Source organism: Erpetoichthys calabaricus, chromosome 6, assembly GCF_900747795.2.
Source record: "Erpetoichthys calabaricus chromosome 6, fErpCal1.3, whole genome shotgun sequence".
Lineage (NCBI taxonomy): Eukaryota > Metazoa > Chordata > Cladistia > Polypteriformes > Polypteridae > Erpetoichthys > Erpetoichthys calabaricus.
Genome location: NC_041399.2, coordinates 203,616,909 through 203,634,629, shown reverse-complemented (window position 1 = coordinate 203,634,629; position 17,721 = coordinate 203,616,909). Strand labels below are relative to the sequence as shown.

At 38.5% G+C, this 17,721-nt stretch overlaps 1 protein-coding gene across 3 annotated transcripts in view; it reads right to left on the bottom strand.

Moving 5' to 3' along the window:
* mpp7a (MAGUK p55 scaffold protein 7a) overlaps window positions 1-17,721 on the bottom strand; it is a 346,325-nt gene that overhangs the window by 21,387 nt on the left and 307,217 nt on the right. For all 3 annotated transcript variants that reach the window (XM_051928990.1, XM_051928989.1, XM_028804346.2), the window contains 2 exons: window positions 15,765-15,845; window positions 9,419-9,512 (listed from right to left, as the gene is read on the bottom strand). In XM_051928990.1, the coding sequence (XP_051784950.1) occupies window positions 9,419-9,512; window positions 15,765-15,845 (175 nt within the window). The remainder of the gene's footprint in view (window positions 1-9,418; window positions 9,513-15,764; window positions 15,846-17,721) is intronic.

Below are 17,721 nucleotides of genomic sequence, written 5' to 3'. Positions count from 1 at the left end.
CACCACTAGACAATACGGATGCTCCTCTAAAAAAATGCTGAAAGGCTACCTTTACATTGCTCCCTTCCTAGCAGCGGAGGTGCTTCGCATACTTAAAAACCCAAACAGCCCTATTGATTTGTTTGCTTTTCTTTCTCTGTCTGACATTCTGTGCTCCTGACGCGCACTCCTTTGAAGAGGAAGATATGTTTGCATTCTTTTAATTGTGAGACGGAACTGTCATCTCTGTCTTGTCATGGAGCACAGTTTAAACTTTTGAAGAAGAGACAAATGTTTGTTTGCAGTGTTTGAATAAAGCTCCTGTCTCTCTACAACCTCCTGTGTTTTTGTGCAAATCTGTGACCCAAGCATGACAATATAAAAATAACCATATAAACATATGGTTTCTACTTCGCGGATTTTCACCTTTCGCGGGGGGGTCTGGAACGCAACCCCCACGATAGAGGAGGGATTACTGGATATGAATATAAATTATAAACTAATGTTAAATACAACATCTCCAAGAGTAGGCGCCACTACTCACATCACCTTTTATCTGTAACAGTTGCCACAATAACCATCTTGAAATTCAGTTGTGTAAGTGAATCACAAATTAGGTGAAGGAAACTAAAGCACTCAATGTAAAGACACTGAAACATCTGTTTGGCAACTGCTTTTTATTTCTAAAATGTACTCCCACCAATTAACTTTTACTGTTTTGGATTCAAATATTTGTAATATTTATAACATTTGCATAGAACAAAAATTATTGCAGTTTCTTCTTATGTTTTAAATTTTGGATACAAAGCTAGCCAAATAAACACTAATTCTCAAAATGTGAACCATAATGTTTTTATAAACTGTATATACTTATATGGCAACTAATACCCATTCAGATTCTGAAACTGCTTATTCCATTACCAGGTTGCACGAGGCCCTGAACTTTTCACATCAGCAGTGGCACAAGGCAGGAACCTGCCAAGAACAACATGCCAGTCCATCAAAGGGCACACCTGACCACACACCCATTGAGCCAATTTAAAGATGTCAGTCAAATTCACTGTCAGTTTCGGGATGTTGGAGAAAAGCCACACAAGCACAAGAAGAATGTGCAAACTGTACACATTGACAAGGTCAGGATTTGAAATGAGAACCCTGGATGCTAAACTGTGACACCATGCCACTCCAGCAAATAATACTCACACAGTAACGAATACCAAATGTAAATAAACTGGCATTATGATTTCCTTTAAAATAATTAAAATATATATATTTCTTTTATAAAACTTTAATCAAGAAAAAGTTAAATAAAATAATGTTTCTTTTTCAAAGAATAGTTCATCTCACAAGAATATTTGTTTTCCTCCCGAAACTATATGGCCAAAAGTGATCACTAAATATTCTGGAAACTGCAATGCCCATCCTGAACTGCACAAATATTCAAGATGTCAGCAGCACATCCGGCTAAAGTTTTATTTACATACATACCTGCCATAAATATCCCCAAATAAACCATCAAATGACTCAGTTTCTGCTGCCCTCCAGCCTGAAAACACTAACCACCTGAGAAGTCACTTACAGAATGTTTTATTGTAATTTTCATCTTTCCATGATGTGTAAAACTTCACAAAGAACTGCTTCTGCTCTTCCAACTTCAATTAAAGAATTGCTAGGTGTGTTTTGAGTGTTTCAATTTGGAATTCCAGCCTCATCACTGCACTGAAGTGACTTTTACAGACATTGTGAATGGCTTTCTTAATACTGATGCCACATCTCCTTCTGTAACATTTCACTCTGACTTCATTGATGCAATCTACTGACCACAGCATATTCCTGAAATGCCTAAAAAACTGCAGGAGTTACTACAGAGACTCTCTAATACACCTGTTATTGCTTTGTCCTGAAATGGGGCTTTGTTGGGGGTATGTAGAAAAAGTGTTGTCATTTGTACATGGTGGGCCAAACATTTATGCAAATACAGTATCTCACAAATATGAGTACACAATATTTTTGTAAATATTTTATTATATCTTTTCATGGGACAACACTGAAGATATGACACTTTGCTCCAATGTAAAGTAGTCCGTGTACAGCTTGTATCACAGTGTAAATTTGCTGTCCCCTCAAAATAACTCAACACACAGCCATTAATGTTAAAACCGCTGGCAACAAAAGTGAGTACACCCCTAAGTGAAAAATGTCCAAATTGTGCCCAATGAGCCATTTTCCCTCCCCAGTGTCATGTGACTAGTGTTACAAGGTCTTAGGTGTGTTAAATTTGGTGTTATCGCACACTCTCTCATACTGGTCACCGGAAGTTCAACATGGCACCTCATGGCAAAGAACTCTCTGAGGATCTGAAAAAAAGAATTGTGGCTCTACATAAAGATGGCCTCGGCTATAAGAAGATTGACAACACCCTGAAACTGAGCTGCAGTACGGTGGGTAAGACCATACAGCGGCTTAACAGGACAGGTTCCACTCAGAACAGGCCTCGCCATGGTCGACCAAACAAGTTGAGTGCATGTGCTCAGCGTCATATCCAGAGGTTGTCTTTTGAAAACAGACGTATGAGTGCTGCCAGCATTGCAGCAGAGGTTGAAGGGGTGGGGGGGTCAGCCTGTCAGTGCTCAGACCATACGCCCGCCGCACACTGCATCAAATTGGTCTGCATGGTTGTCGTCCCAGAAGGAAGCCTCTTCTAAAGATGATGCACAAGAAAGCTTTGCTGAAGACAAACAGACTAAGGACATGGATTACTGGAGCCATGTCCTGTGGTCTGATGAGACCAAGATAAACTTATTTGGTTCAGATGGTGTCAAGCGTGTGTGGCGCCAACCAGGTGAGGAGTACAAAGACAAGTGTGTCTTGCCTACAGTCAAACATGGTGCTGGGAGTGTCATGGTTTAGGGCTGCATGAGTGCTGCTGGCACTGGGGAGCAACAGTTTACTAAGGGAACCATGAATGCCAACATGTACTGTGACATACTGAAGCAGAGCATGATCCCCTCCCTGGGCCGCAGGGCAGTATTCCAACATGATAATGACCCGAAACCCACCTGCAAGACGACCACTGCCTTGCTAAAGAAACTGAGGGTAAAGTTGCTGGACTGGCCAAGCATGCTTCCAGACCTAAACCCTATTGAGCATCTGTGGGGCATCCTCAAACGGAAGGTGGAGGAGCGCAAGGTCTCTAACATCCACCAGCTCAGTGATATCATCATGGAGGAGCGGAAGAGGATTCCAGTGGCAACCTGTGAAGCTCCAGTGAACTCCATGCCCAAGAGAGTTAAGGCAGTGCTGGAAAATAATGGTGGCCACACAAATTATTGAGACTTTGGGCACAATTTGGACATTTTTCACTTAGGGGTGTACTCACTTTTGTTGCCAATGGTTTAGATATTAATGGCTGTGTGTTGAGTTATTTTGAGGGGACAGCAAATTTACACTATTATACAAGCTGCCTCAAGTGGAGGAGTTCAAGTATCTCGGGGTCTTGTTCACGAGTGAGGGAAGAATGGAGCGTGAGATCGACAGACGGATCGGTGCGGCGTCCGCAGTGATGCGGACTCTGCATCGGTCTGTCATGGTGAAAAAGGAGCTGAGCCGTAAGGCAAAGCTCTCACTTTACCAGTCGATCTACGTTCCTACCCTCACCTATGGTCATGAGCTATGGGTAGTGACCGAAAGAACGAGATCGCGAATACAAGCGGCTGAAATGAGTTTCCTCCGCAGGATGTCTGGGCTCTCCCTTAAAGATAGGGTGAGAAGCTCAGTCATCTGGGAGGGGCTCAGAGTAGAGCTGCTGCTCCTCCGCATTGAGAGGAGTCAGATGAGGTGGCTTGGGCATCTGATCAGGATGCTTCCTGGATGCCTCCCTGGTGAGGTGTTCCGGGCACGTCTAACCGGGAGGAGGCCCCGGGGAAGACCCAGGACATGCTGGAGGGACTGTGTCTCCTGGCTGGCCTGGGAACACCTCTGGATTCTCCCAGAAGAGCTAGAAGAAGTGGCCGGGGAGAGGGAAGTCTGGGCATCTCTGCTCAAGCTGCTGCCCCCGCGACCCGACCTTCGGATAAGCGGAAGAGGATGGATGGATGGATACAAGCTGTACACGGACTACTTTACATTGTAGCAAAGTGTCATATCTTCAGTGTTGTCCCATGAAAAGATAAAATATTTACAAAAATGTGAGGGGTGTACATACTTTGTGAGATACTGTACCTTTAAATGAAAGACTGCACTTTAATCACATCTGAATTGTTTGTCATTTTAAGCTGTGGAGCATAGGGGAAAATCAAGGAAAAATGTGTCTATGCCCCAAACATTATGGAGGATGCTGTATGCGCTACTACTGGCATGACCTCTTGTTTGTCTCACACACTGAAGACATGCAGAGAAAGCCACATTCTTATTAAAAAAACACACCGGTGCAATGACCTCTTATAATGGAATACTCTGTAAAAGCAGAAACACTTCTTGAGGGTTTTCTAGCTCAGTCCAAGAAGCTTAAATTCTTTTCATTGATTCTTGAATCCTACAAAGATTCTCATTTCTGTCTATCATGAAGCCTTGTAACAACACTAGACATTACAAAATGAAATCACAATAACATATCTGAGCTATACTCAAGACTTTACACAACAAATCATTTTCTACAAAGATTTAAAAAACATAGCAGATCCCTGCCTGTCATCTACCAACCCTTTACGACTTCCAGTTGGTTGCTGAAATTCTCATTTTCTGTAATCTTCAAATTAAGGCACTTCTAAATGCTGCTACCAGAGTCTTAACCTGGAATGTACACTTCACTGTTTTGGCAATACTGGATTACTGACTGATTAAGAATCATTCTCAAAACTTTAGAGCTGTTTTACCAAGCTAGAAATTCCAAAACTACTGACAAGACAATTTCCGACACTACTGACAACAGACTACTTGTCATTATCATTGCCTGGATTTAGCTTGCCAGACATTAAAGACTCATAGCTGAACTGAAATTTGGAAATAGAAAGTACAGCATTTTTATATTTTTTTACAGTATGTATAAACATGAGCATGGAATGTTTGAGTTAAATATCAATACTGCAGACACATTAAATGATCCAAAATGCAACTATCTTCATCTGCAAAACAAATTTTAGTTCCACTTTGATATTTCCAAACAAAAATAATAATAATTATTGATAATACTCCACTGCCACCTATATGTACAAGGTCAAGAAGTATACACTGGTACAGTGTGTTGCCGCACCCACCACACGATGGAACAGCTCGGGATACTGGTTGGCAATGGCAGACACAGCCCAGAACTACCCCTCAGAAATGACCATCTATCTGCCACAGTCAGCTGTTACGTGGGTGTCACCTTGGCCTGGTCTGGCCGCTCAGGTCCTCAACGATGAGAATCCTGTGAGCCAGATCACCGTTGGGGAATTGCGCCACATGGATGATCCCTCACAATGCAGGTACTGTGTCTCATTTGGGACTCCATGAGAAACCACTCATTCATCACAAAGTTAAACCAGTGGTACCCAAGGATTCTCTAAAGAGTCCAGTCATCGTCTCGGGTCACTAGATAGCATCCATGTCTCACAAAATTATAACAAAACAAGAAGCGCCAGGATTCTAAAGATTGGAACCTTTGTCCTTTTCCAAAGATATTGGGAGAACTACTCACTTGTTTCCAGCAACCTCATGACCCCACAAACCCCCCCAACGCTCTCTCAATCCGTGTACTGACTTCAAGGGAAGAGTCACCAGAGACATGAATGTCACTGCCGAGTTAAGTAAACCTCACAACAAGGTCGACACGCTCTCTGCAGACCGATAAACAAATGGTTGTGCCAAAGAGGTCATGAAACACATGGATGTTGTTTTTTTACCCAGGGCACTTGTAAATCCAAGCACTCGGACTCCTCGCTCAGTTTCTCTGGAGCCCCAATCAGACCCTCCATTGGCTCCATGAAGATCACAGCATCGTTGGCGAAGTCAAGATCACTGAATCTTTCTTCAGCAATGAGGGACCTACCTAAACCTGACACGTATTGTGGCAGACATAGTAAACAGTCGATTCTACATCTTGACTCGTTGCTTCAACTAATGAAGACACCTTATTGGCCAGAAACCTCAATACAACATCTGGTTCACTATTTAAGGGCTTGCAGCTTATAATAGCCTAGGGCCAAGTGCTATTCCTGGATGCTATGGGGAAATATAACCAAAAAACGTACAATGCTAAAGCAATAAAATTCCTCATACAACTTTTACATTTACATGATTAGAATACCACAAACATGAATGGTTTTAAAACTGACTAAAATATAAAAACTGGAAGAACAAACCTTTCACAGAAAAATGTCTCCACTTCACAGCCGAGAACCCAAAGTCCAGGTTAATGAATAAAGATGGGTGATTAATGTATCTAATTTAACTCCAACTCTGCAGTACCATTTCAAATTACAGTCCAGTAACTAAGCTACTGACTGCAAAATACTTTGGTTTCTGAATACATTCCTTCATATATTATGGAGTGCCTTTCCCCTTACATTCTCTGTTGTAATCTTAGATCCTCAAACAGTGGTTTGCTTATTAGTCAGAGAGCCAGAAATAAAAGAATTGGTGAGGCAGCCTTTTGCTTGTATGCACCAAAAATCTGGAATGCTTTACCGACATACTATATACGCCAGGCTAATCCCGTGGAACATTTTAAAAAACCTTCTAAAACCTCATTTGTTTTTTTTTTGGCTTTTCCAAAATTACTTTTTTTTCCCACACCAGATCTAATAGATTATAATATATACTACAATATCATATACTTAAAAGACTTGCACTCTTTGCTAACCTCTGCTATTCTTTTTTTGGTTTTCTGTGGTGGCATCATATGCCACTGCCATCTGATCAAAGTACTCTGCAGCCTTCTTTGATGTTAGAAGGAATGTGAATGCTCTGACTTTTGACAAGACCCACTGCGTATAATGTTCTAGGATGATGAATCATAACAATAATGAATTTATGTTTTGTAGAATGCCCAATGGGTGCTGGATGTTTTTTTTTTTTTTGGACTTGTAACCCAATGAAGGTTACTTTTATCTTTTATCTCTCTGGCTGAGATGTTTGTTTGTCACTCCTCTTTGATCATGTGATCACAGCATTGGACCCTGTCATTTACCACTGTAACTACTAACGACCTATAAATCGAGTTTAGTACATAATTTCTTGATCTATGAGTCATGGGTTTTGTGAATTTGGGCCACACAGAGTCATAATTTACAATTATATTCAATGGGAATGGGTTGCAAATGGTTCGTGGAGTATCTCATGATGGGTTGCCACGGGCAGTTTAAGCAATCTCCATTGCTCCGCTGTGACCTGTGCCAACGATTCTCTATGGGAGACCACCACTATCCATCAGAATGATGGTCAGTAGCAATTCTCCAAGGGAGACCATACTGTAAAACCCTGCGATAACTTTCGGAGGCGATTCTGGGTCTTGAAAACACAAAGGCGGCAAAATTAGGTCATGAGAAACGAAAAGTGTAGGAAACACTGCTCTAGTTAAAACATGCTTAGGGACTCATCCATTTTTATAAAACCCTTGTCACACTACAATATTTTTTCAGCAATTTCATGTGAAAACTTTATTTACATAACCTCGAGTGTTTGGGATAGTTGCAGTACACTTCCATGACCAACAATTGTGTTTTATGACAGTCCAAGTGACTCAACCAGACTGGTCTACAACTCACACTGACAACAATCAAATGAGTCTGATTTATCCTTAAGTCATGGGGTGCGCTCGTTTGTGTGCGACAGCTGAATACAACATAGATGAAACATAGATGAAAGACGAAAAACGGGTTTTGGACCAACGAAAACAGAAGAGAGGCTTATCTGTCCAATATTTTTCATAACATGGTAGAACTGAAAAAGGTAGAAGAGGGACAGAGGCTGCGGCTTAAACTCACCATACCTGGAAAACATTCATACATATGGAGTGGTGGCTCTGAGGCTAAGGATCTGTGCTGGTATCCGGAAGGTTGCCGGTTCGAATCCCCGTCACTACCAAAAGAGATCTTACTCTGCTGGGCCCTTGAGCAAGACCCTTAACCTATAATTGCTCCAGGGGCGCTGTACAATGGCTGACCCTGCGCTCTGACCCCAAGGGGTATGCGAAAACTAAGAAATTCCTAATACAAGAAATTGTATAAGGCGAAATAAAGAACAACCAACAGTGCTGTCAGGTTGAGATTTAATTGACTGTCAAAATGTGGAGAGATTGCAAGACTTTAGAAACTTGAAACTGTGCTCAGAAGTCATGAGGCAGTTGTGTAGTCTGTCGTCCCCTACAATTACCAGTTGGGCAATCTGACATCCAGCAACTGAAGTCCTTAAATTTCACATGGTCTTCAATGAGGCACCATGTAATTAAATGTATTGTTTAAGTTTGTATTTATTTGTCTGTTTTATTATAATTCTCTTTTACTTCTCGTAAAGCACTTTCAGCTACACATTTTGTATGAAAAACATTTTAAAGGTAAAATACTTAGAGAGGTTTATTACACAAAATAAACCACATGTAACTTCAAACTTATTACTGATATCTACATATAGTGCTTGTAACTTCTCTATAATTAGACTTGAGTAGGTATAGTATACAGCATGTCAGATTTGATGCTTTTTACTTAACTAGTTCTTATTACAAGGCAGCGTATCTGGGAACGAGAACTTAATTAGATGGTCTGGAAATCTATATGAATTGTGCCTGTTCTCTGCATTTTTGTGGGCTTTCTACAAATTCGCCCCTCTTCAAACAAAAACACAAACAAAAAATACAGTGTAGCAACTGACCACATGGCAGTAAAATTGCTTATGCTGGGAAAAAAAAACATATTTTTAACCCAAAAATAACAATCTGTGACCAATGGGAATCATGCTACACAAGATTTAATTTGTATGACTGCAGTTGTGTGTTTGTACACATGTGGGTTTGCTTTTCTTTACAAAGTACACATTTCGATAAAATACATACTGTAAATTTCCCACCAGACAAGTTTTAGCTTTGGCTATCACTTATGATGGTGGTAAGATACAGTGTATAAATTTGTACAATAAAAATAAATAAAGAATACACAATGACCCTTGTTATCATAATGGGCTGTTCTTCTTTTGAAGTAAATGATAAATATAAAATTGCACATATCGTGGAACACCTTATCCCATAATGATACTGCATGTTTTACATTTCTTCCACTTCACAAAATAAACTTTTTTTTGCTGTAATGTGAGCATAATGAACTATCCATCCATTCATTTTCTTTGCCATAAGCACGCTGAACTAATAACTGGTGAATTTAGGTAAAAAACTAATTTCTATGTCCTTACCACGAGGTTGTTAAAAAAATCAATTCCAAGTTGTTTATTTGGTTTTAAAAACACTTACTTGCTATTTTGGATGTCCGTTTCAAAAAGATGCTTTGAAATAAAGTGGTATTCCACACCATCACTCTCATGGCTCTTTTTTGCTCTAGTTGTGTCTGGGTGAGGAAAAAAAAAATTCTCACATTTAATGAAGACAATTATTTTTAATTAACTATTGTCTATTTAAACAAAGTATGTTATTGTTGGGTCAGCAGGCAAACTGGTATGGTTAAACAGAGCAAACAAATACAATAGCCTTGACAATTCACATTATTTCATTATGACAGTGTTTCTCAAACTATGGGTCATAAGACATCTCTAATTGGGCCATGCGGAGTTATGAATTATAATTAAACTGAATAAGAATGGATTGCGAATGGTTGCAGAAATCCCCGTGATGGTTCGTCACTAGCATTGCTGAAGCAAACTCCCTGGAAACGCACTGTGTTGGCGATTCTCCAAGGAGGAAGGATGAGGATCTACGGCTATTCTCTGGTGGGAATCACCCCAACCCGGACGATGAATGGCGGGGATTCTTCCAGGTGGAACGGCATCAAGATTGGCCGCTTTTCCACTGTAGTTACGGGTCGTGAAGAAAAGCAATAGACAAAATTGGGTTGCATGAAAAAAAAAAAGTTTAAGAACCACTGCATTAATATTAAATAATAATCCTAATATTAAATAATCTGACAGATGATAATTCATAGCTGAGGGTTCAGTGTTCCTATCTGTGGCCATTAACCTAAAAATAAAATAGGTCATAAGTACGGTAAAAGCCACTGACTGATTATCTGTCAGGTTTCTTCCTTTAGTTGCCAGTTTTATGTACCCTGGAGGTCTTTACACTGCTACTCAGAGCTTATAACCCAGTTTTGCTATTCTTAATAAAATGTTCTTCAATATAAGAAGCTGTGTTGAGGTAACTTGATCTGTTATCGTATTCAAACAAAAAAAGACTTTTGCAATAAACAGGCTGCAGAAATACAAAGTAAGGTTAATTCTCAAGTACCTAAAAGCTACCTTTATTATCTACCTCTCCAAATCTAGATTGGGTTTCTAATCTTTGGGAAGCTGTAATATTCATATCACAACTTATTATGTGTGAGACTTTTATTGCTGTTCAAAAAATTTTTTTTTTGCATTACTAAAGTAACTTTTACATATTAACATAAACAAATATCCTACTCTCCCTGTTTTAAGAAATATATTGTAATATTAAAGTCAATAATAAAATTAATTCAGCAGAATCTTTCATTTAAATAGTGAATCACATACTCGGGGACACCTCGTGGAAATTAAAGGAAAGTGTATTTAACATGAAATAATGGAAGCCCTTCTTCATGTAAAGCATCATCAAAGGAGTCATGTGAAGCAGAAACTTTTGGCAACTTGCACTAAGTATGAAGGTAAATCAAAAAGTAGAGGTGATTTCGATTTGAAAGTTACGTAGTAAACTGCAGTGGATAGAAACTGGTGCAACAAATTCACAACTGGTGAAACACATTCACAAAGGCTTATGGGTAATTTGAACACACAAACTGTGCCGCTAGTCTAGTTGAAGTCAAGGTGTAATGTACACGGACACTCCACTGCAGGATTGCACCATTCTTTAACAAAGTAAATCTAGTGAGATTTCTTTGGGCAGAGGGAGTGAAACTTGCTGAAATTCACTGAAGGATGTTGCCGTGTTCTGATCAGTAAGCTGTTTGGGTACCCATATTGCCCAAACTTTATAGTACCCCAGGTTATGTACTATGGAATGTGTAGATCTATAACTGATATCCAAATGTGCAGTGACAAATTGAGGTCTGGACTCTGTCTTGGCCACCCTAGGACATTAACAGTGTTGTTTCTGAGTTATGCCTTTGCAGTTCCGGCTTTATATATGTATGCGTTTGTTGTGTTGCAGGAAAATAAATCTTCACAATCATAGTTATCTTGCAGGCTGTAGCAGGTTTAACTTCAGGATCTCTCTGTATTTAGCTGCATTCATTTTACTCTCTACCTCGAAAATCCTTCCAGGCCCTGCTGTTGAGAAGCATCCACTTTGCATGCTGCTGCCAACACCATGTCTGGGTGTGTGTTTTTAATGATGTGCAGCTTATGGTTTATGCCAAACATAATGTTTATTATGATGACCAAAAAGGTCAATTTTGGTCTCATCAGACCATGGAATCTTTTTCCACTTTAGTATCCCACATGACTTTTGGCAAATTCTAGCCAAGATGTCATACGAGAATTTTTTAACAGTAGCTTTCTCTTTGGCGGCGACTCGGGAAGCACCCAGACAACAGTTTTTATATGCAAAGACTCTCCAATCTCAGCGACGGGAGTGGATGACTAATGATGAGAGGTGTATCTCAGATTTTTATTTTTGAGACTAACTATAGTGTTCAGCTTGTTTAATAAAGAATTATGATGTTCAGACAAGTAAGGTCCCAAATACATAATGAAGGAGAAATTTAAATCAAAGCTCAGAACACTGGAAATATTATAAATAATGAATACTGTTTGTACAATGCTGTTGTGCAGAACACATTAAGGCATGTTTGCATTAAAGTTTACATTTATCACATTTCTTTGTGACTGTATTTAATTGTACATGTGAATATTAATCTCTCTGCAAAATGTAGGTTCATTGTTTTTATTAATACTGCATTCATCATGACTGTGAAACTAAGTAAAATAGGACTTCAGTTAAAGTTGGATTCCACTCAAAAATGAAGCAGACTGTCATTTAATTTTAAAAAGGGAGAATAAAATTGACTGCAAGGCCAAAATATGAGGCAGTGGAATGGTATTTATTCAAAAGGAAGGAAAATAATTTCTTCCATCACTCAGAACTGTCAGGCCGGCTATGAAAAACTGACTGTTACACTAGAAAAGAAATAATATTGTTCTTGAAAATGAAATGCTTCCATTTTGGATATAGGTCTTCGAAAAAAAAAAAAAATACTAACTATAATAAAAGTCATGTTCAGTAGGAGAAACTAATTACAACATTTTGGGAAAATGTTAAACATTTCCCCAAACAAAGTTCTTCTAGTATATATCTGGTGAGTATAAATCTACGTCTGTGAGGTAATAAGAGCTTGTTATAATCAGTAATGACGACATATGCTCCACCAAGAGGGACCATTTGACAAAAAAAGATACATAAATCATGATCCATCATAAAAAGCATGATCATACCCAAAAACTTGTTTGAGCTATATTGGATTAAAAATAGTTTGACTTCTATGTGTGGATTTTTTTTTTTTTTTTTTTTTTTAAATTAAATAAGGATTTTTTTTTTTTATTATAAAAAGCAGTGCTTAACAAATGGAAAACTGAAAAATAAGAAGTGTGATTGAGAGTTTTCACCGTGTTTACTCCTCTAGACTTGTTCATGTCAGTGAAAAGTATAAACCCTTCATATATAGATATCATGTATGGTTACTTCAAACAAAAATCAAAAATAAAACTTGCTTTGTACTGTAATCATTGATATGTTCTATTTCTCTGTTAGGTTTCTTCCAGGCTTCTTCAGCTTATCTTGACTGTCCATTCCGTATTCTGCATGCTATGTATTGAATGGGAGTTTACCTTTCTAGAAAGATTCACACTGCATTCTCTCAATTAAGAGGTGAAATAAAGACTGTTTTAAAATTTTAAATTAGGGACTTGTTGTAGACTCACTTGTATTGCTTAAGTTCTTAAGGCCTGTGCTGACCAACTTTATGGTGTCACCTTCTGCCTCCTGTTCAGTCTGTCTCTAAGGCTCCAAAAAGTGCAGATGTTGTGGAAAAGACACTGCATTGTTCCTGCTCCAAAGAAGGCAGGCGCCTCTTCACCTAATGACTACAGACCAGGCACCTGCCTCTCAAATCATGAAGACCTTTGACAGGCTGGTCCTGGACTGTAAGAGTCCTTTTATGGTAGGCCACCTGGAACTACTGCAGTTTGCCTGTTGGACAAAGACTGGAGTGGAGGATGCAATTATCTATTTGCGCCACAAAATTTATTTCCACCTGGGCAAAGCTGGCAGCACTGTGAGGATGATGTGATTTTCGCCGCACTTAAAGAGCCTCTATGTTCAGTGACTATTCAGACAACGTATTTAAAAGTGAGGTGCTCCTGCAGGTACTTGGGAGTCCACATCAATGACAGGTTGGACTGGTCTCAGAACACAGAGAAACTTTATAAGAAAGGACAGAGCAGGCTCTTCTTCCTTGGAGACTTCTTCTTTCGGCTGCTTCTGTTAGGGTTTGTCACAGCAGAGCATCTTTTTCCATATCTTTCTGTCCTCGTCATCTTGCTTTGTCACACCCACCACCTGCATGTCCTCTCTCACCACATTCATAAACCTTCTCTTAGGCCTTCCTCTTTTCCTCTTGCCTGGCAGCTCTATCGTTAATATCCTTCTCCCAGTATACCCAGCATCTCTCCTCAGCAAATGTCCAAACCAAAAGACTGCAATCCTTTAATGTGGGAAGTGACATCCTTCACATCTTCTATAACTCTGTGATGGCAAGTGTGATCTTCAATGCTGTGGCGTGTTCGGCTGGACACGTCACTTCAAGAGAGGCCCACCAAATTAACAAGCTAATTCAAAGGGCCTTCTCAGTTATGTGACACACCCTGGACCCCGTTGAGGTAGTATAGGAGTAGAGAATTGAAACAACACTGAATGCCATTGTGAACTATTCTGCAAATACGCTCTTCTGACACACTAACACTGAGGGACTTTCCGCCAACAAAATATTTAGCAGAAGTGTGTCAAGAAACACTATGGGGTGCTCCTTTATACTAACAGCAATATGTCTGCATAATGCCTCATTGGGACTGTGACTGCCAAGCTAGAACTTTTCTTTTTTCATAAATCTTCATCCGTTTTAGTCATTCTGGTGTGTGTTCAGACCATAGTGTGGGTGTATATATTTATCTGTCTATTAACTTCTGCAAAAAGCCAATTTTCCTCCTGGGGACAAATAAAGCTATCTATCTTTTTATCTCCCTCTCTGTCTATACAGTTGCTTCCTAATAGTTACACTGTTATTCTTTTGTTTCTTCAGTTTGTTTTTAAATTAGGAGTTCTGTATAAATATTGCTTGCTGCGATTTATTTCCTTACTAGTTAATCCTGCCCCACACATAAAGCGTGCCAATTTTAAAGTCATGTATTGCAAAAAATTACCCAGGGCAGGGAATGTGGACTTCATTTTGTGTGCTACTCTTATTTTAAAAGTACTGGTTGGTACATTTATCTAAGCTACCACCAGCTGTTATTTTCACTAATAAAGTAAGTAAAAACTTGGTCTGATTTTTCTATTAATCTCCCTTGCAATGGTGTCTAAATAAGTGAAAATTGTGTAACTGTTAATGCAAAACCACCATAAGAAACAACCACTTTATGTACAACATGTTGCTTACAGTAAATGAAATTGTAAAAATGATAATTATTGAAATAAAAAATGAATGATGTACAAATTAAAAAACTGAAGGTGCTGTACCATATGAGTCAAATTAAATGAATGCAGAAAATGAAATTGAATTGCATATGGTTAAGCAATCATTCAGAATAAAATGCTTATTTCAGCTTGAGAGGTAGATGTCTTAATTTGGGAAAACTATTACTTCTTCCAGAATTTGTTTTGTGATTTGATTACTACCACCTACTGACTGACCGTCGTGAGATGTGCTCATTGCCGGCAGCAGTCAAGCTGACTTAATGCAAGTGAATTTTTCTGCAGTGATGTTCACTTCAATGCACGCTCATGTATAATACACTTGATCGCACAGAGTTCACTCTAAAGAGTGAACACATTGAGGAACAATGAAATATGCAATGTGAATGATGCATACCAAGCAGTAGTAAGCAAACATGTGGAACATATATAGTACCTGATTGATACGGAGGTAATGGACAAACTTGCTTACCTATCCTGTAAAGCTTCCATGTTCATTTATACAGATGGACACACTTGCTCACCTACCGAGTAAAACTCTCGCATAGACTTACAGATTAGATTTCAAAATAAGACAGTAATTTAAGACACAACTGCACCGAGTCAATGAAAGTACTATTTACCACTGCCTAAACTGGGTTCCATTAACATTAGGATACATTTGTCCAACTGTTTCAGTGTGTCTGTTAATTCTGGACACTATCCTATCAAATTGCAGTTTATAGGGAACAAATATGTGTGTATACTTTGTATATAGTATGCTATTAATAAATAACTTGTGCAAGTACTCATTTCATTATTTCTTCCTCTGAAAACTGGTACTAGATAAAATATTTAAATAAATTGAGCCATTATTCTTACAAAACTTAAAATTAGCAACTATCGATAGAACACATAAAAACCAAGAGTAGATAAGACTTACGTGGTACTGTGACGCCATAGTGCTGTGGGTCAGAAATAAGAAGTTTCCTTTTAAGTTCATTTAATCCCACTCCAACAGGTCCTTAAGAAAATAAATTGCATTTTAGTTTATTCTGTCAAAAACACATATACAATAATTATCAAATATTATTATAATTAAAGGAATTGAATTATTAAAATTTTTTTGTCAAACAAAATCCTTATCAAACTGTATATACATATATTTAAATTAGTTGATATTTTGCACCCAATAATAAGCCATACAACCACATTTTTCGTTATTTCTTCATTGTGAGCTTTAGAAGCATAATTGGGATGTTACTGGAGCTGCAATCTATTTTTCTGGATTAAACAGCCAGGCACTTTATCCATTAGACCATTCTCCCTGTGCACCCAACCACACAACACCACAGTATATATACATAAGAAAAACAACGAACCATGCAAGAGCTAACTCTTAAAGCTCCAGAAATGTAATACAGAGTAACAAATACACAAGTGTATATTTATTGTCTTCTTACTGAGTTACCCAAGGGACAGAATACATAAATAAATGACTGACACATATGAAAAATATGAAACAAAATCCGAGTTTGAAAAATACATCATCAGATTTTAATTGGAAAGCAATGGGATATGCATTTCTTTCATGGTAAAACTGTGAATACCCTGTGTAGCAGGTTATGTATGGAAAGTTCAAGGGCTAAGTAATGTAATAGAGGTAATTTATGTGGCTTTTCTTGAGCTTTATTGAAGGATATGGCATAGGTTAACACTTAGAAGTAGTTGGTGATGTTTGGACTCAAATGGTATGACAGGAGAGATGACAGGCATCTGTGGAATGAATCGAACAGATTTAATGGGGAGGTGCGAGATGCTGAATTAAAAAGTAACTCCCCAAAACATGTGCGTTGAGCTAGAGAGGTAAATGAATGACAATGTCTCCTGTTAAAGCTGGACTGTTTTATATTTCAATCTAGTCATGCACAGAAATATAAAAACATTGTAAAATACCCCTCAGGCATGATTACTATAGGCTAGCAGTGCCCCTTTTGAAGTGCAACTGCATTAAAGCAAAAACCTAAAAAGTTTGTACAGTAGTATGAAAAGTAAATAGTGGAAGTTTCTGCATATTGTGCCTATTTAGTTACTTGTAAGCTTCACTGAAAGTGGACAATTATTAGAAAAGGGTAAATAACAGGTTGCACAACAAATTTATACGCAAGCAAAATGTTTAACCAGAAATATTATGTTTGAATTAATATGAAGCATAAATGTTCACAGATGTTCTCGCCAAGTCTGTACTACATCTCATACGATAGACTAGCAATTCTAAACTGGCCCTGAACTGGATTAAGTGAATTTGAGAATGCAATGTTAAGCATATAGTGTATAAATACACTATCACATACTTATTTTACATTTTATTGTTGTAAACTTGTGCTAAAATCAATTGAATTATTTTTTTACCCCACATCAAGCAACACTCAGTACACCAGAATGACAAAGTGACAACAAGAGTTTAGACATTTTTGTAAATTTATTACAAATAAAGAACTGAAATATTACACTAACACATGTATTCTGACCCTTTACTCAGTACTTTGTTGAATCACATTTGGATACAGCCTGGAGTGTTCTTGGATGAGACATAACAAGCCTGGTACACCCGGGATTTCAGGATTTTCTGCCTTTCTTCCTAGCAAATCCTCTCAAGCTCTGTCATGATGGACGGAGACTGTCGGTGGACAGCTATTTATAGGTGTTTGATTGGATTCAAGTCCAGTTTCTGGCTGGGTCACTCAAGGACATATCCAGAGTTGTGCCTACGCCACTTCTGTTTTGCCTTTGCTGTGTGGTTACTGTCATTTGTTCTGTTGGAAGATGAATCTTCGGCCCAGTCTGACGTCCAGAGTGCTATGGAGCAGGTTTTCATTAAGGGTATCGCTGTACTTTGC